Below are 19,382 nucleotides of genomic sequence, written 5' to 3' on the forward strand. Positions count from 1 at the left end.
GCTGTCCTCAGTGCGGTGTTTTGTGCGGTCTGTAGCTTCGTCCACTGCGTCCTACTAGTCCCAGGCGACCACACTGGCGCTGCGTAGTTCAGAACCGGCCGGCCTATTGCCTTGTATGTTGCCAGCAACGTTTCTTTGTCTTTGCCCCAAGTACTGCCGGCTAGCGACTTGAGGACCTTGTTGCGGCTCTGTACTTTATTGACAATAGCGGTTGAGTGCGCAGAGAAGGAGAGCAGGCTGTCGAATGTTACTCCGAGTATTTTGGGGTTATTCACCGTCGGAATTGGTGTGTCATCGACGTGAATCCCCAGCGGTAGCCTGACCTCCTTCGTCCAGGTTGTGAACAGGGTCGCGGAGGATTTCGTAGGGGAGAGGGCTAGACACTTTGCAGTGAAGAAGCGAGAAAGTTCGGAGAGATAGCCGTTTACTTTCGAACACAGGTCATCAATTCCATTCCCAGTCGCCATAATCGAGCAATCGTCGGCATAGGAGACAATCGAGACTCCCTCTGGTGGTTGAGGGAGCTTTGAAATATAAAAGTTAAACAGTAGCGGGGAAAGGACACCACCCTGAGGAACCCCCTGTTTTATTTTTCGCTGCTTACTCGTTTTGTCTCTGAACATTACCGACGAATGTCGACCACTTAGATAATTTGCCGACCACCGTTTGAGCCTCTGTGGGAGAGAGGAGGCCTCTATATCTTCTAGTAGCGTGGAATGGCAGACGGTGTCAAACGCCTTTGACAAGTCCAACGCTACTAGAATCGTTCTCTCACAGGGACGGTTACGGTTAAGGCCACGAGTTATCTGAGTGTTTATGGCGTTAAGTGCTGTTGTTGTGCTGTGCACTTTACGGAAACCATGCTGATGCTTCGCTGGGGTCAGGTGATTTGTGAAGTACGGGAGTAGCAAGGCCTCGAGTGTCTTCGCTACCGGGGAAAGGAGTGTAATCGGACGATACGAATCTCCTTTGTTTGCAGGTTTCCCCGGTTTGAGCAGTGGGACCACTCTCCCCACCTTCCAGATGTCTGGGATGATGAGAGTGGCCATTGACAAATTGAGGACCTCCGTTAGGTACGCTACCCCCGCAGGACCCAAATTTTTCAGCATCAGCATGCATATACCGTCGGGACCCATGGCTTTGGAGGCTTTCGCCTTCCCGATGGCCACCTGAACTTCACCGCAAGTGAAAGCAAGGGGGGGGCACAATTTGTTGGCAGTTTGTGCAGCCTTCTGGTCACTCGACGCTTGGCTTTGTCCACCGGAGGATGCAGTATGAACTGCCGGCTAAAATAGCTCGCGCATCGCTCCGGGTCCGACGAAGCATAGTCGCCGAAGGAAATTTCGACTCTGTCGTCGTGCTTCGTCGGATTAGACAATGACCTCACGGTTGACCAAAGCTTGCTCACACCAGAGGTGAAGTTGCAAGTCTTCAGATGCTCCTCCCACTTCTTCCGCTTATGTACGTTTACAAGTTGCCGAATCTCCGCGTTGAGATCCCTGATACGGGGATCTCCGGGATCGGCCTGACGAAGGCTATCACGCTCGTTTGCTAAAACAGCCGCTTCGGCAGGGAAGTTTGGACGTGGGTCCGATATGCACCCTGCCGGTATGAAGCGGGCTGCAGCAGCAGTGATAGCCCTGCGGAACTTACGTTCACCGAGGTGGACGTCGGTTGGTGTGGGGAGCGATGTGAAGGTGTTTTCAGTAAACTCCGCGTAACCTTTCCAGTCAGCTTTAGAAAAGTTGACATAGGTCCGGTGTTTGGCGGAGGCAAAGTCGGTTGGTTTATCAATCGAGATGACTATGGGTAGATGGTCTGATGCTAGAGTCAGCATAGGTCGCCACGTTATGCTGTTTATCAGACCAGCGCTGACTATTGTGATGTCTGGCGAGCTACTGCAGTTACCCATAATCCTGGTGGGTGCGTCGTCGTTCATTGTGCAGAATGTCGAATCGTCTATCTGCTCAGCCAAGTCTGTTCCCCTACGATCGTTTGACAGGCTTGAGTGCCAAAGATCGTGGTGCGCATTAAAGTCACCTACTACCATACGGTTTTCACCTCTGAGGAGCGCACCTATATCAGGGTGATATCCTGCCGGGCAGCAGGTGACAGGGGGTATGTATATATTAAATATTTCGAGCTCGACATCGCTTGACCGGATAGCGATGCCCTGACATTCTAGGGTGGTATCCCTGCGGTCGATGTCTGCTTCGATAAGACGATACTGCACGGTGTGGTGCGTGATGAACGCTAAGCCACCACCATTATCTCGCTCGCGATCTCGACGGTGCACGTTGTACCCGGCACAATTCAACAAAGTTGAATTGCTGTGCAACTTCGTCTCTTGGACCGCAGCTATTAATATACCATGCCGACACATAAAGGCGGTTATCTCCTCAATCTTGCTCTGTAGCCCGTTACAGTTGAATTGGAGGAGCTTCATGTGGTTCGGGAGACGTGTTGTGATGTGGGGTGTGAGTGAGGTGTAAGTTCTTGCCGCCGTTGGCTGTGTGTGCTGCTGGGGTGATTGCCTCCCTGTGGTGGTATTGGGGGGCGTCGCAATTGATGCCAGCGACCGGGCAGCGCAACACGGGCCCTCGAAGTTCCCCGTCCAATCTCGCGTGGTGCGCAGACCTGAACATGCCCTAAAGTGGCACCAGCCAAGGCAGGTGTTGCACTTGACTGATGTCACATTACGGAATATTCTGGTCTGACATACCGTGCAGATTGTAGGGGGAACCAAGAGTTGTTGGCGGCGGCGTGTGGGTGGTGGTGCGGTTGTGTGTGTTATGTGGTCTGTGGTGGCTGTGGTATGTTGTTGTGTTGTGGCGACTGTGTGTGGTTGCTGTGTGAGTGTGTGGGGCTGCACGGGCGGACTATGGGTTGCCGTGGAGGCTGCTCTATTTGAGCAACAGGGGGCCACGTACGACGTGGTCCACTGTCTGTGAGTCCGTAGTCCCGAGCAGACCCTGAGGTGACTCCACCCCTCGCAGGCATTACACTTGACTGAGGTGGAGTTGTGGTGTAAACGTCTTCGGCATACACAGCAGGTGTATATTTCTGGCCCAGGGTTTGACTCGATGCCAGCCCTGAGTAGGAGAATGCGTAGTGAATGCTGCCCTATGGACGGACAACTTCTGAGATACTTCGCCGACCTAAACGGGGTTAGATCGCCGAAACAACAGCCCTTGGTCGGGTGAAACCCGAGTCATTCCGGTACGTAGAACCGGCTGTCGTGGGACTTCTATCGACGTCTTTGGTCAAAATTTCTCTCCCCGTTATCGTAGTCGTGCCTAGCTCGATGATCAAATTGGTACGTTTAATCGATTAGTGTCAAATTTTTCCCCAAACAAACAACACTTTTTTCCATTTGACAGTTGAAAATTCAATTTGGCGCAAGAATTGCAAAAAATATCACTTCGTACGCAAAAATCGCGGCACATATTCAGAAATCTCATTCAGATACAAAAAAGTTCTGCTCATGAGTTTCGACGACACAATTAATGCATATTTTGTCACCACAAGTACTGTGGAAAATCCAGACCCATCAAAATGCAAAGATTTGGAAACAGCATTTACTCACCTCCGGGACCACATATCGGAAGAGAACATCAGACATATAAAGGCAAGCGAGGGGTTTCCGCTTATAGCCTCAGGACAACTTACAAAGAAAGATGTATTTATCTTCGATAAATTTGAAGGGGACTTTTTTATGCAACTCAAGCTAACAAAGTCACTCATAATTGGTCCGCGATGTCTTATAACTTGCTTGCTAAGTTCTCTACCTGTGCCCCTTGGCCCAAGTCCGATTTACACCACGGCAATGCGGGACTTGCATATATGTGCTACTGGTATTGCCCCAGATCAGAAAGAAAGAGTACGCACATACATTCAGTGGATGGGTGGTTATTACTTCCAGAACCTTAGTCGGCCAGTGACACATCTAATTTCGAACACCATTAAGTCTACAAAATATGAGCATGCATCCTTGAATGGAATTCCTGTAATGCATGTTGATTGGGTACAGCGCGTTTGGGAACGCAGCTCTGTTGAAGATGTTTCAGCAACAGATGAGGAATTTGAAAAGTACAAGCTGCCCATCTTCTTTGGAACGAACATAACATGTACAGGATTGGACACGGAGAAAAAAAATGAGGTACCTTAATCAGTCTTATCGCTAATATCATGCGAACTGTGTTGAAATCGTTTTTGGTTTGCTTTATAATTTTTGGGTTATTTGTTCGCATAGAATTCGCGATAAGACCGAATATTATTTTCCGAAGGCTATGCTAAATAAAGATTTTTTTGTTTATAGATAATGCGTTTAGTAAATGAAAACGGTGGCACGTACCACTGTGCATTTCGTTCAGCGCTTGTCGATATAGTCATTACTGCGCGTGGAAACACAAATTCTGATAAATATAAGGCAGCAGTGAAGTTCAAAAAAGAAATTCTCTGCCCCGAATGGATATTTGATAGTGCAGAAAAAGGCTTTGCACTTCCAACGAAGGGTTATAAAGTTAAGTCTCTGAAGGTATCTACTCCGATTAAGGATGATCGCAGTATTGCAGATTTCACTCACCTTTCGGATACATCACGTATAAGTGTAATGGGCGGTCCAGGACGCAATTATCGAAGTGAGCTCGCGACTGTCAATGACACAATTAGCAGTGGTGTAAATGAAACACAACAAAATGATGGTACTTTTGTTGCACCGGTTACCCGTGCAACTACTTCCAAGGATTTGCAGCGCGAAGTGCATCTGAAACAGGGCGCTGCAGAACATTATCGCCTAGTCTACGAGGAAATATGCCCGAAACAAGCAAAAAAGGCTGGCAATTTTCTAGATGGTTGCTGCATTTATTTAAGTGGTTTTCGACTTGAAGAGAGAGAAAAATTAAATAGGATTCTAAATGTTGGAGGGGCAACGCGTTATGATGTTGTGAATGAGAAAATCACACACATCATTGTGGGTCAACTAGATGACGGAGAGCTGCGCTCTTGGAAACGTGATGGCATACTGACAAGTAATAAAATAGTTTGCACTAGTAATTCTTTATAACATTTAAATCAATTTGTTTCTTTAATCGTTTTGCATTCGTTTTTCAATAAGTCATTGTAATTATGTATATTTTTTTTATTTTTTAGCCGTAAACATTGTTCGACTTGATTGGCTACTTCAAAGCATTAAATTGAAACAAGCCGCCAGCGAAATTGTATACCGAATGTCACTTCCAACGACTCGTGAACCTGATGCGCCTTCGCCTTCCAGCAAAAAGACATTGCGATCTATGAATCACAGCTTTAAACACCCAGAGAAACCGAAAAGGAAACTTTTTGAATCTGAAGAAAAATCGACTGAATCTGTAACAGCACCAGCAAAATCTACCGATTTGCCATTGGAAGAAGAAGAGCAACATATCATTGCCCAGTACTCCCAAGAAAATGAGCCTGCGGCTGCAGTACCAGTTGCAACAACAGCAATCAAATCAAACAACAATTTAGCCGATCAAACTCAGTCGGCTCCCGTGGCTTCATCCACTTTGAAACCATTAGCAAATATTATTCCCCAACCTGCAGCAAATCCGTCTGCAGATAATGAAAATTCCACAAAAATGAACACTGAAATTGATTTTGATAATTTGGACTTTTTCGATGGAAAGTCTTTGTATATCGATCGCGCACATTTTCCCGAAGAATTCTACTCTCAAATGCTGGGTGAGTGCGAAGCTGCGCATGGGGACATAGTGCCGGCCACATTCGTAGATATCGTTGACTATGCAATTGTTTCGTTTGAGCGTACATTGAATGTACACGACCTACCCGTTAAGGCACGACATATTGTCACTGATTTGTATGTGGTAAGTCAATGAACTTTTTTGACGATAAAAAATTAACTACATGTATTGCTTTCAAGGAAAACTGCATGAAGCAGAATAAACTGGTACCCATAGAGTATTTCCATCGCCACGTGCCCCACACTGCTAATTCGCAACCCCTTGTAGGCATGACGATTGTTATTTCTACTTACACTGCTTTGGAATATGATTTCATTGATTCCGTTGCACAATTGCTGGGTGCCACTGTCAATCGCGTACTTGCTAAAAAAGAACGCCCTCTTTTAGTTTGTCCACGCGCTGAAGGTTCAAAATATGAGGGAGCCATCAAATGGGGATACCCCATCGTTACTTCTGCTTGGCTGGTGCAATGCGCTGTAGAAGGTAAGAAGTTATCATTTCAGCCGTACCTAGTCGGCAATAGTCCACCAGACTTTCCTGTATCGCCAACGTTGCGTGAAAAGAACTTACCTAATCCAGCGGCACGTGCGCCTTCGAATGCTTCCGTTGAGCCCATGGACACGCAAGAAAATGCCGAAAATGATGTAAGAATACATACTTTTAAATACTATACATATTTGTATGTATGTAAATAATACGTCTTTTTCCTGGTTAAGCTTACTCTCGGAGTGACTGCAGCAAATGAATTCACGCCACTTCGTAATAAACGTGTTACCGAATTGGCAGGCTCCATTTCGCGAAACTCTCGACCATCTTCCAATTTACCGACGAATAACACTCCAATTACACCCGACTCTCCTCATACGCCTACAAACTCATATGGCCGGTCGTCTTGTAATTTTGAATATTTGGAGGGTGTTGTAGCCGAATTGGACAACGAAGATGCGCGTGCTTGTCTCCGCGAACTAATTGAAGAGATGCGCAATAATCAGACGCCCGAGTTGGAACGCATTCGCCGACAGGCATGCACTCCCATCAATCGTAAGCTACCCACCCCAAAAGGAATACCTGACTTTTGTACTACTCCCGAATTTCAAAAGCGAATGGCCGATGCTTTGGAACGGCGTTGGCGCTTGCCAACTAAAAAACTAAAGATTGACACCCCTATCGATGAGCTGCGCCGCCGGGTACTACGCTCTACATGCGAGGCTTTAGGCATACCTTTTACCGATACTGAGGAGACGCCTACGACTAGTGCCAAGGCTGCTAAGAAAGCTTTGGCCGCAACAGCTGAACTATCAGCATTAGCCGCTCAGACCCCAAATACGCATTTAAATCCGACACGCAAATCTAACGACTCCAAGGTTGAGTCACATCAGAAACTACCAGGTGTAGTACCTCGCGCCATTTTCACAACAGGTGTGAACAACAATCTTAACACAAGTGAACGACGCATTACACGCGTTTCGGACGGAGATGCTTTTGTGCCTATGACTCAAAGCCCTACCAGAGGCAGTAGCTTAGGTGGTGAAGAATCTCGTATGGTGCAGCAAGCAAGCTTTGGAAAAACGACGATAGACTTTGATAAAATTACTTTTGAAAATACTGAAACAGATACGGTGACAAATGTGGCCACCCAAAACATTATCGCGCAAGATCAAAGCGGAAGTCGATCAGCTTCTGGTCTGGCCACATCTTCGCCTGAGCTTAAAAAAATTACTGAGTACCTCAAAAATTGTGAGTCTCGCAGACAAAGCTTGAAACAATCACGTCGTGCAACAGGGTTAGGAAATGCAAGTAGCGGCGCCGCTTCTGATAGTGTTGAGACTATGGTAGATAACATAGACACAGACATGCCGGCATGTGGCGCAGCGGAGACTGAAACACAACATTACGTACAGCCCTTCGAATCGGAGCAGTTTGGTGTTGGCACTGAAAACATGGTGGGTTGGCGCGATCCTGTCGAGTTCGGCAAGGAAAGGCGCTCAAAGGCATCGCCCAGTATGCAATACAAAGGCATACCGCGCTTCAGTATCTCATGCGTGGACGAGGATGCGCGCAACGATATAATTAACAAGATACATACGTTAGGCGGAACAGTGAGTCTTTTGAGATCCTCTTTTGTGTATTTATTTTTTTTTTAATTTTGCTTGATGTTACCAATCTCTCCAGGTATCTGAGAATCTTGTCAATTTTGACCCTGATTGTACGCACTTTATCTGTGAACGCCCAAATCGCGGGGAAAAAATGCTTGGTTGTGTTTCATCAGGCAAATGGGTGCTCAGTCTCAAGTATATAGAAGAGTGTTACGCAAAAGATGTTTTTGTCGACGAGGAACTCTATGAATGGGGCAACAGTAAAGCGCTAAATTTACCACAGCTGACTCCAGACGAGCAACTTTTGGCATCGGCGGTACATCGTTGGCGTAAGAAGCTCAACGATACTACATCTGCAGATGGAAGAAAGTTGGGTGCCTTTAGCGGCTTTCGCGTTATACTACACATTGCTGAACGCAATTCGGAAGCTGTAAAGAATGTTTTACGTGCTGGACGTGGCGATGTGATGACCGTGCAGTCGCCATTCAATACGTGCAGTACGGCTAAAAATGCTACGCATTGCTTCGTGGACGTGAAGAAAGCGCCACTGACGCGCAGCGATTACGATTATCTGCGTACGCTTGGTGTTAAGATTTACTCACAAATGTACATTAACTCATATCTAATGTATGGCGAGGAAGTAGACGCAGCCAAGTATGAGATCAAAATCCAATAGACTGATGGCCTTATTCATAAAATAAGTTTGGGTGTGAGTATTTTGTACGTTAAAGTGTTAATGCATATGTATCTTTTTTTGTTTTTTGAATTCAATAAATCATGAATTACTTAATTGTTCAAAAGTACTTGTTGTTGTAGATGTATTATTATAGCCCTGCCAAGATCGGCTAGTCTATAAATCGTTGTCGTTAAGTTCAGCTAATGGTAGATGCAACAAGTAATTTTTAGCAAAAAAAAACCGACTTCAACTCCCATATAAAAAAAAAATATATATATATATATGTCTCATGATCCACTGATCAGGTATGGTATGGGACCACCTCTGAGACACTACCTTTCCGATGCAAAAAGAATTATCGAAATCGGTTGACGTGGTCCAAAGTTATGCGGTAACATACATAAAAAAAAAAAAATTAAAAAAAAAATATTCCGACGAACTGATAACCTCCTCCTTTTTTGGAAGTCGGTTAAAAAACGGTCGACAAGGCAGTGTGGGTTTAAGGTGGCAGACGAAGAGGTAAACTTACTTAGAGGCTACTGTAACGAAATAATCCTTAGGGACAGCCAGGCCGCACTTAAGGCATTATGTTGTTGTTGTAGCGGCTATTCAATTCTGTCCAGATCGGCTTATCCTTCAATCGTCGTCAAGCTCAACTAACGGGACAGAGGCGTTAGCAGAGTGGGGTTTAGGGGGCATGCGAAGAGATGTCTCGAGTCGTGGGGTGTTTCTCCGAATGCCGGGCGTACGTTGGCTTCGCTAGGACATCTGCATAAGCTGGAAATTTAGTCGACCTGCTCCGTCGTTTCTGCGATTCAGCTGAGAAGACAACATTTCACCTGCTTCTGGAGTGTGATGCCGTAGCGAGGCGACGAGACGTATGCACTCATTACCTCCGACGGCTCCCCTAAACTTCCTGTAATCCTTAGGATTAAAATATGTATTCTGTAATATGGTTTCCATGCGGCCAATGTTGTTGTTGTAGCGGCAGTACTAAGCCCCGCCTATTTTGGTTTATTTATCAATCGTTGTCGTCAAGCTTAACTAACGATAGCCCAAGAAATGGGCAGTTTCGGCGGGGGCGGAATAAAGGGAGATTGAGCTGGCATATGAAGATGTGGTTGGTGTCGTGCGCGGAGTCTCCACATGCCAGACACCTTTTGGCGATATTGGGGTCGAGTCTGCACAGGTAGCTGTTAAGACGGCTACAATACCCTGACCGTAATTGGGCCAAGGTAGCGCAGTTATCTCGTGGTAGTCGAAGCTCTACGTTTGCAATAGGCGGCGATTAGGCTGCGATCACGGCATTCATAGGTCGAGGTGAGAGGTGGTGACCGACCATCTATGAATGCCGTTGATTACTCGTCCAGTGGCTGATCGATGTCGGTCGGAGGCTCTTCTTCAAGCAGGGCTCTGTTGGGGTACTCGCGGCAGTGACAGCCCACCAGAGAAATTGCCTGCTGAGCATTTTGGTATGCTCCCTTACATTTAGCATTAGGCGGGGCTCAGGCGACATCAGAAAGCAACCTGTCGTTGTCCGTGGTGCGACGTTCTGACAAGTTTACAGCTTCTTCCATTGTGTTCAACTAGTCCCCGGCGACCAAACCAGGCGCAGAATAGTTCAGAACCGGCCGCCAAATTGTATCTTGTCAGCAACGTTTCTTTGTCTTTGCCCCGGGTGCTGCCGGCGAGCGACTTGAGGACCTTGTTGCAGCTCTGTACAATTGCGGTTGTATGCGCCGAGAATGAAAGCCCCTTCAAATTTTCTGGTTCACCGTCGGGATTGGTGTGCCGTCGACGTAAATGCCTGGTTGAAACCTGACCTCCTTCGTCCAGGTGGTGAAGAGAGTCGCCGGATTGAATTTGACTGATGGCTGTTGTGACATACGGGGAAGACTGTGTGTGGGACCAAGAGCTGCTGGTTTCCTAACACGGTAATTATAGAAAGTGGTATAGCGGAGATGAAAGGCAGGGTAAGTTTCGGCCATCTAATTCTGCTTAGATCTGTGAACCCAGCCAAATTAAAAAACGCTCCTTTTTTGCTGAGGGGTTAGTTTGATATGACTTATTTATTTTTCGAAAATTTTACCACTTAAATGTTTCGTAAATAACGATAATAATTTAATATTTCTCACCGCGAGAACGTTTTTAAGCAGCTATCGCGATTTGTCTTGCAATGAGGTTTTTACAAGCACAAATCCGAAATCAAAAATATCTTTTTAAAAACAATTTCCTCTTCGCAAACCGCCTTGAAATCAGTGGCTTATTGCACTCCTGAATGGTAACATAGACAAGTAAGATATTTTCAAATGTGCCTTTATTTATATTTTGAAGTTTTAAAAACTACTCTCATATAGTATGTATAAAGTTAAGTAAGTGATTATGTTAAGAATTCATTTAAAATTCTCAACTTCTGTACTTCAATTTACTTTCACCCCGCTTCTTTCTTTTTTTCTTCAATACTTTTTTTGATCATCATTATATAGACCGAGCTAATGCATATATTTTTACTTTAGTATGCTTTATGAGTATATACTATAGTTAAGGTATTTGTATACATATTAATATTGTATTAATAAATATCGAAAAATATTTATTTATATTTATGCATGTATATATATTTATACATGTAAATATATATATGTATGTATATGTTAGTATGTATTTAAGTATATGATACGATTTATTTAAATTTTTAGTTTGCATAACAAAACATATTTATATTAACATAATTCCATATTTATCAATTATTTACATCGCATTATACTCCTCGTGCAGATTCGCAAAAACTACATATACTTACAGTTACCGCACAAAAAACAAAACATCAAAAGGAACTTACCCCAAATCTATACCTTAAAAAATTGTAATTTACATTTCGACACAATCGATACTTAAATCATATAAAACATTTTTTAAACTAGTTGCGTTATGTATATAGTGCAGATATAACAGAAGTAATCTTAACAGTTCAACAATAATAAACTTGCGCGCATTTCGTTCGGAAAAGCTTTGTTTTTTTTCACTAATATTGCTTTATGATGTTCTTGATTTCGATCAGTCGTTTTCGATCAGTTGAGACGATAATTTTATAATTAAAACCATAACTTGAAATAGAAAAATGCTGCAATTTGAGTTTATAGGTACAAAAACTACACACCAACAAATGTTAAATGGAAACCTAGTTAAAAGCTACGATGCTTCTTTGTAAGAATTCGCTTAATCCAAATAGTCCATTGTTTTTATAAACTTTACTACAGAACCAAAGAGTGTCCAATGGAATTGTTCTTCACCCTCTAATTTATCGCCGATAAAGCAGGTTATATACTCAACTGTTGACAACAAAAATGGTGGATTTGTCTAGGGAGCAAATAGCGAAGGTATTTAAACAAAAAAAAACGTATTATTGTTAAACGATATTAAGTACTTACCATGATCACAACATAAATTAATACCGGCAAAATATCATCAGCAGCTGGCACACGACCACTCGACATATGTAAAAGACTCATAATGCTCGAAATACATCTGCAATTAAGAAAGTGTGGTATATTTATAAAAAAAAAAATGAAATGAGACATGAGTAATACAACACAGTATTGAAAAATGTTTTACACACTTTTTAAGTGAATTTGACTCGTTAAATGTACTTGACTAACTTTCATACCAAAGAAAGTAAATGCAGAGACCGTACCGTTTTACTTTTGTTATTTTGAGCAGAAATACCGATTTTTTCATCCAATTTTGCTATATTTTAAACCAACTTTAAGTTAAAACTGAGTTATCAATACATGACCCTGGCATAAGTATGTATATGTGTAACATTAATTTTCTAATGCTTCAATTTTGTTAGCCATTTACAAAACAAACAAAAAATCACGTTTACCTTATCACACATTGCAATTTTTCACGGGGCGTTTTATATGCTGAGATATACGAGAGCTGTTGCTGTGCAAAAGACCAAGGTGCTTCGGAAAGGTATACTTGAGGAATGCAAAGAGCCGGATGTGCAGGGCTAATGACACGCTGCAGCTTCGCTATATGCTCTGAGAGTACACTGCATTTGGATACAAAAATTTTACATTACAGCACACTTCATATAACTTCAGCCGTCACTTACGTGTCACGCGACAGGTCGGCATCTTCATTTGGAAACATCACCTGCTGGTAAAGGAGAGTCAGTAGTATACGTTCAATTGATAAACGCGCTTCTTGCGCCTGCCATTCTGGCATGCCATGCAGTATGCCTCCTGCCATGAGTAATTCCTCCATTAAACCATCAATAAATTCCTCGATAAGTTCAATCTTGTCATCAGAAACTGTAAGACGGGCAAACTCCTCTTGAAATTCTGCTACCTTTGCCTGACGTTTCTCAAAGAATAGACGCACACAAACGGTCATTAAATAACGATTGCAGGTGGCACTTTCGCTGCGCAAACGCGTTTCGAACTGTTCGATATTCTCCATCATTAAGAGTAGATTTTGACGATATCTCATTAAATACTGTAAGTAGTTCTGACGCTTTTGTATGTCCTGCTGTAGTTCTTCGAGTAATTGTGTGTGTTGACTGCGTTCGAGTGTGGAAATGCAACGTATCGCCTCTGAGACGTAAGAGATTTGTTGGAAATTTTGCAAATTTAGCGCTTGTGCGAGCTGTATTTGCAGATATGTGAGCAAGGGCGAGGCGTTAGTGTACTAAAACAAAGTGTAAAAAGTGAATAGATATAAGTGACATGCCCTGATGCAAGCTTTTTAAATATGCGAGACTGCTTACCGTGGTATGGCGAAAATCGCCGGTATGTAAATCAGTCTTTGACAACACGGTCCGTATTTTCTTCTTAATCACATTAAAAGCGAGCGTTTTGTCATGCAGTAGAGCACTCGGCGATCTAAAATTAAATTCATTGAATCCTATGGACGATTCAGAACGAAAGAAAATTGTTAGTTTTACTCACTTCGGCTCCACATCGGAATGTTTGCAATCATTTGTAGATGAGGCAGCCGCCGCGCCAGCTAAGCAATTGCCCATCGAATCCGAGTTCGTCGCCTCACTTGAGCTGCTCACCTTACGCCGATACTTCGCCAATATATCCTCACTCATATCGCAATAATTCGCTGTCATGCCACCAGCACCACCGCCTTCTGCGCCAGTTAAGGGCGTGTTGCGGGCACCATCCGAACTACTGCCAACACCAATCACTTCGAGCGATATTTCCGATGTATTAGCGCTGAACGAAACACTGCGATTGCTGGTCGTGTGTGGCGTGTAGTCGCCACCTGCTACTCCATCAACTGTATTTTCGATGCCGTTATGCAGATTTGAAGAATGACGTGAATGCGATTTGTTACCACGTCTGTGCTTGAAAATACCTTGCTTCAATTTGTTAAATATACCAGAATGGTTATTGGCACTAGAGGTGTGCGAGCCCAAATTGGGATATAAGACGCGAGCATTGCGATGAGAGGGCAGATGACGGCCGGCGACAACAGTACTTGTGCTTGCTATTGCGCCACTGTCATTATGACTACTGCTGTTCTTATCGGCCGAAGCGTCGAAACTAATGCTTTTCGGTATAGCTCCCGTGGATTTTGTGGGTTTCTGGCAGCTGCTCATGCTAACTGCAGCACCGCTCAAGCTATTCGATAGGATGGCACGTGAAGTAGAGGGATTGGTGGCACATTCCTTAGAGCTAGAGTCCGCATCGTGTAGCTGCAGTTTCTCTGTCTTCACGCACAGCAGCATTATCTGCTCTTGTTGTTGACTTTTGTCGTCGTCCGTTTGTGATACAGTTGGTATCATTGTTACTCGCTTCGAAGCATTCACAACATTGCTGATCATAATTTCATGATTTTCATAATTAAGACTTTGATGACGGCGCATAACTGGTACAGAGCTATGGACGCCAGCTGATTCGGTCTGCTCTCCAGGTGTCATCGCCATTATGCCATTGCGCCGGCCATCGAAGCCTGCGTTTCGTGCCTCACTTGTTGTGTGGCGATGTTCAACATTTTCTTCGCCAAACAAATCTACCAGTGGTGGCTCCCTTGAGGGTAGAGAGGGTTTTTCCTCTTCACCAAAGTCACTGAAATCAATAAGGTCTTTCGGACTGCTGTTAAGCAAAGTCGGGGCGTTATTATTATGTTGCTTCTTCTTTTTCATACCACTCTTATGATGAGGCTTGGGCGGTTTGCTCGCAGTGGCACACGCAGCACTTGCTGCATCTTCAAATGTTACACTCTGATTTGAGATGCTGCTCTCAGCTGATGTTTGACGGCGCATGTGTGGCGCACCCAAAAATGTTTCTTTGCTATCGGAATTACAACTACTACTTTTGTATTCTTGTTGGAAATTATTTTCGCCGCTATACTGATAGCTTGTGCGTACAGAGCTACGTGCCAAAGATGAAAGTCCCCCGTAAGGTGCACTATCTGCGGCATCTTGCTCGACTTTAACCGCAGCTGCTGCTTCGTCATACAAATTCGCTGCATCATAAAAGGCAGAGTCATCTTGGGAGTGATCGCTGCTCCCACTGCCATGGCTGCCACCACCAACTCCGCCACTGACGTCTGCATTACCTTCTTTACGAATAGGGGCGACCACTCTATTTATGCATCCACCAAGCGCTGGGCTGCCACTGTTGCCACTTATTGGGCTGTTGTAAATGCCTGCGGTGGAGGTACGAAAACCCCTTCCTGTACGTGCCGAATAATGCGGGGAATTCGAAGTGCGGCGCGTGGGCTGTGGTGCAGATATGGCGGCTGCCAGCTGATCCCGCTCTTGCTCTGATCGTGCTCCCGAATCTGTTATATCCGACTTGGCGGTAATGCTCACATTATCGTCCGTATCTACCTCTGCAAATTTTTCAGAGTCACTGGCCAATACATCGGTGCTCCAATTGGACTCGGATCGTTGATCGGAAACATCTAGAAAGGCAGGACGCATTGCTCCCGCGCTAGCAAGTACATCAAAATTATTGTCTCCTGGTAAGACCACTGCTGATGGAATAAGCGGCGTGGAGAAGTTGCGATCCCGTTCACGTTCAGTGGCATCCACCGTTTCGGAATCACTCGCCAGTACGTCAGTTGACCAAGTGTCCGATATGATAGACACTGTTTCATCACCTTCAAATTTTTTTATTTCGAATTTACAAAACTTGTCTTCAATATCGGAACGTGCTTTAGATATAAGTTTTTGCATCTGTGGTGTAGGCAGTGCATTGTGCACTGACTCACCATCAGTTACTTGAGATGAGGGAGTATCACGGCCACTGATATTTGGTGTGCCACGACCGGACACATTTGCCGACACCATATCGGAGAGATTATCGTTTTGATCATTCTCTTCTTCTAACTCCAGTGAACTGGTAACAGAATGATTTGATGGCGCCTCGCTAACCGCTTCTAGATTGTCCGAATTGCCAATGGAGGCATCGTCATGCGATAGTGAAAAGCGCGTTGTTTTCGAATGCAACGGACGCAATACGTCGCTCATATTGTCCATGCCATCAAAGCCGTTAGCGACTGAGGACGACTTGTCGATGGTATTATCTAAATTAACGCTGCCCGTATCGACTAAGAGTACTTCGCCATTCGAAATATCCTGACCAATGCAATTCATTTTCAGAACTTCCTCTTCAGTAAGCGGTTGTAATTTGTGTTCATCGCCATTGTAAATACTGAAGACAAGTATGGGCTCATTTTCAAGAACATCATTTGATGGTATTGCGCGTATAGGGGATGAACTATTAGAGCTCATTGATGTGTTTGACGATGCAGCGGCACTGCCGTTGTTTGGATGATGATTATCGTGTAGGTAAGCTGTAGGAAAGTGTTCTGATGAATGTTGTTGAATAATGACGACACATTTTTATCGTTAAGAAAATAAGACTAACGGCTCTTAACTTCTCAATTTTAAGGAATATAGTTAAACCGTTTAAAACTTAACTACAAAAATTTCTATATAAGTTTAACTAATGATTTAAACATACCTTAAAAAAGGTAAGTTAACGGCCCTAATTGAAATACAAAGTGAAAGATTAGTAATAATACTAACTAATATGAGAGATACATTTCTATAATTATTTCAGGTTATGAGTGATTGTGAACTTATTAACGCTTCTAGCCTATTGTGCGGTTCAAAAATACATAAACGATTTTTTTTTTTCATTACGTTTGTAGAAAGTTATCCTCTTTTTTAGTACTGCAAATATGATCGTTAGCAAGAAAAAAATTAAAATAACTACATAAATAAATAAAAAATATGCAACCTACCTTGGCCCATGCTGGATGCATGAACACCACCATTCATCAGCCCATTAACATTGGCGGATGCCGATGCTGCTCCGTCGGTTACTGGTTGCGTTACAGTATTGTTCGTATTAAAGCTCATACTCTTGGCAATCTTACTCTTAGTCGCCTTACTCAAACCCATGAAACCTTGCTTGGAGCGCTCTTTAAGGCTACCCGTTTCTCCATTGACTGGCAATGAACCGGCGGCATCGGCACTACTTGACTGTAAACGTTCACCAGCCTCTTTAGATTCCGGCAAGTGTGAAAGTATTTTTTGCAACTTCTGACGATCTTCAGGTGGCGGATCAAATTCATCATTAGCCATAAGGATGCGATAAAATTCTACAAAATAAGCAAGCTCACTTTGCGTGCTCAGCAAACGTGAACGATCGAAGTCACTTTGTTGCGATAGTATAGCAACTACATCTTCGCCTGATTGACTCATTAGGAGCAAATCGATTAAATTTGAAACACTATTTGCTTCGAACTTTGTATAAATCTGAGCGAATTTCGCATCGATATCATCGTGTTTGGCTAAAGCAAGCATTTGTATAATTTGCCCGATTTGTATCAGATTGAAGCGCACCTGCTCGGGTATGGGCGCATCGATGATGCCCATTATATCTGGACTAACTATAGCTGGGCAAATAAAATGCGTGAAAACCATATCCGTGATTATTTCGTTTATGATCTTATCGGAGAAGTGTGACTGCTTTAGTTGATGTGACATTGTCTGCACCAGCCAGCGGAGTGTCGACGGGAACAAAGACCAATTAAAAGCTAGGCTGTCAATAAATGATTTTGCCAAAGCATGAAGCTTAGTTATGGTGTTATGGTGGAATTTATTGACGTTATCTTGGTAGTCATTCGAGTCTTCAGCGCCAAATCTAAACATAAATTTTGAATTTGAAAATGTAGAACAAAAACAAGTAATTAAAAAATAAAAATAGCTGCCGTAACTTCTAACGTTTAAGCTTTGTTGTTTTTTCCATTTTTCCTAACAAACAAATCGTGGTACAACGCTCGATAACACTATTATAAAAAGTAAAAATTTAACGATAAGCTTTTTTAGTTGATGAAAAAAGAAAAAAATCGTTTTCGCTTATCTCACACCTAGGTACAAACTAACTCAAATTTCGAAATTATATAGACCACGCACCATCAAACGGTTAAATTTGTGTGGAGTTTTTCTTTCCACTTAAGTAAAATCTTTTCTAAGTATGAAACCAATCGGACCATAAATACGGCTTATTCAAATATCTCAACACCGCGCCACCTGGAGGATTGATTCATCTTTTCTTTTTTCGGTTCTGAACTAAGTTCGTAATTTTAAGTATCTAACTAATCGGTAAGTTGGTAAAAAATTGATTGCAAGATTTGATTACATATAGGCGAAACTTAAAAGCTTGTAAAAAGCTACAGTTAATTAAAAAGCCAAACAAAATTTATGGAGTAAGCAAACTATGGCATGATTAAAAGCTTTAATGTATGTATACAAAAATTTATAAAAGTCTTCTTTTGGCTTATTTTTAATTTTTCTTTTAAATCTTCAAATGACTTATTTTACCTTTTCAAGCGCTCTTTACTGCTAAAGTTCTCCACCACTTTACTGGGATCCACATCTAATACGCTATCAATATCACTCAACACACCCATTATTGGTTCAAATAATGCTGCCGTAAGAAAGATTTTTGCCGAAAACATTGACTCATTTAAGCGATGATAAAGACGCGCAAATGCCGATGAATTTGCACGGAGCAAATTACGTGGATTTTCACTAACGACAATTTGAATTTCTATAAGTTCCCTTAGTAGTTTTAAAATCATTTCCACATCCTTTGTGTTAATGGCATTACCATAAAGGCCTGCCGAAATGGTGTGTATGACATAGCAAAGGTGCTGCGGTGTTATCTCGGCAATGCGATCGCCGGTGGCCAGTGAAAGTGCAAGCAGATAAGGTGAGCGATAGAGGTGATTAAACAGTTCTTCGTAGGAAATGGCATGCTGCAGCGAAATAGAGCATTAAAAGCATTTCAATAATAAGTACATAAATAAATAAGCTGACAAAAAATAATATGATTATAATATGTATATGCAGTATTCACCTCATAGTCCAGTACTTTCTTGGCATCTATATACTTAGCATTTTCGTAGTTTTTTGCACGTCGACAGCAAATACTGGGGCCGACCTCCGGACGTGACGTGATTAAATCGTTAAGATTTTGCCTTTGTTGAGCGCAAATGTAAGCCAACTGTAAATATGAATTGTAAAGAAAGGAAAGAGTAAAGGACAAAGACGTAAAAAAACTATGAAATTTGCAATTTACCTTTGTTATGGCCGTCGAGTTCTCAGACAATGATTCAGTGAATTGACCGAAGGCCGCCTGTTCCTGCTGTATGAATAGTTGTTCTTGGCGCAAAGTGCGTGCCAAGTCCATTATCTCCAAAAGATTGTCCTCTGAGTTTTGTTCCATGGTTTAATCTTATAGAGTTTACGTAAATATCTATTCGATTTTTTCACCTCATTCAATATTCCATGACATTGATAACTAAACGCAAAAATATGTGATTACATAAGTT

The 19,382-nt window shown here is 43.0% G+C and overlaps 2 protein-coding genes across 3 annotated transcripts in view; one reads left to right on the top strand and one right to left on the bottom strand.

Annotated features, from left to right (window-relative positions):
* Positions 1-3,277: 3,277 nt before the first annotated feature.
* On the top strand, positions 3,278-8,640 carry LOC118733730 (DNA topoisomerase 2-binding protein 1-A; the record flags this gene model as incomplete). Its single annotated transcript, XM_036463262.1, is given in 6 exon segments — positions 3,278-4,159; positions 4,319-5,030; positions 5,152-5,864; positions 5,921-6,385; positions 6,458-7,840; positions 7,914-8,640. Coding segments are annotated over 6 exon segments (4,548 nt in total). The 3' UTR covers positions 8,514-8,640.
* Positions 8,641-11,165: 2,525 nt separating this feature from the next.
* Positions 11,166-19,382, bottom strand: part of LOC118733731 (receptor-mediated endocytosis protein 6 homolog) — a 12,832-nt gene continuing 4,615 nt past the window's right edge. The window contains exons 2-11 of one of the 2 annotated variants that reach the window (XM_036463263.1): positions 19,130-19,351; positions 18,908-19,054; positions 18,370-18,806; positions 16,785-17,689; positions 13,469-16,346; positions 13,288-13,402; positions 12,634-13,208; positions 12,400-12,570; positions 11,945-12,041; positions 11,166-11,873 (exon numbers count right to left, since the gene is read on the bottom strand). In XM_036463263.1, the coding sequence (XP_036319156.1) occupies positions 11,733-11,873; positions 11,945-12,041; positions 12,400-12,570; positions 12,634-13,208; positions 13,288-13,402; positions 13,469-16,346; positions 16,785-17,689; positions 18,370-18,806; positions 18,908-19,054; positions 19,130-19,276 (5,613 nt within the window). In that variant the 5' untranslated portion in view covers positions 19,277-19,351 and the 3' untranslated portion in view covers positions 11,166-11,732. The remainder of the gene's footprint in view (positions 11,874-11,944; positions 12,042-12,399; positions 12,571-12,633; positions 13,209-13,287; positions 13,403-13,468; positions 16,347-16,784; positions 17,690-18,369; positions 18,807-18,907; positions 19,055-19,129; positions 19,352-19,382) is intronic. The other variant, XM_036463264.1, reaches the window with a different exon arrangement.

Source organism: Rhagoletis pomonella, unplaced genomic scaffold, assembly GCF_013731165.1.
Source record: "Rhagoletis pomonella isolate Grant_MI unplaced genomic scaffold, Rhpom_1.0 Rhpom_scaffold_00002, whole genome shotgun sequence".
Classification (NCBI taxonomy): Eukaryota; Metazoa; Arthropoda; class Insecta; order Diptera; family Tephritidae; genus Rhagoletis; species Rhagoletis pomonella.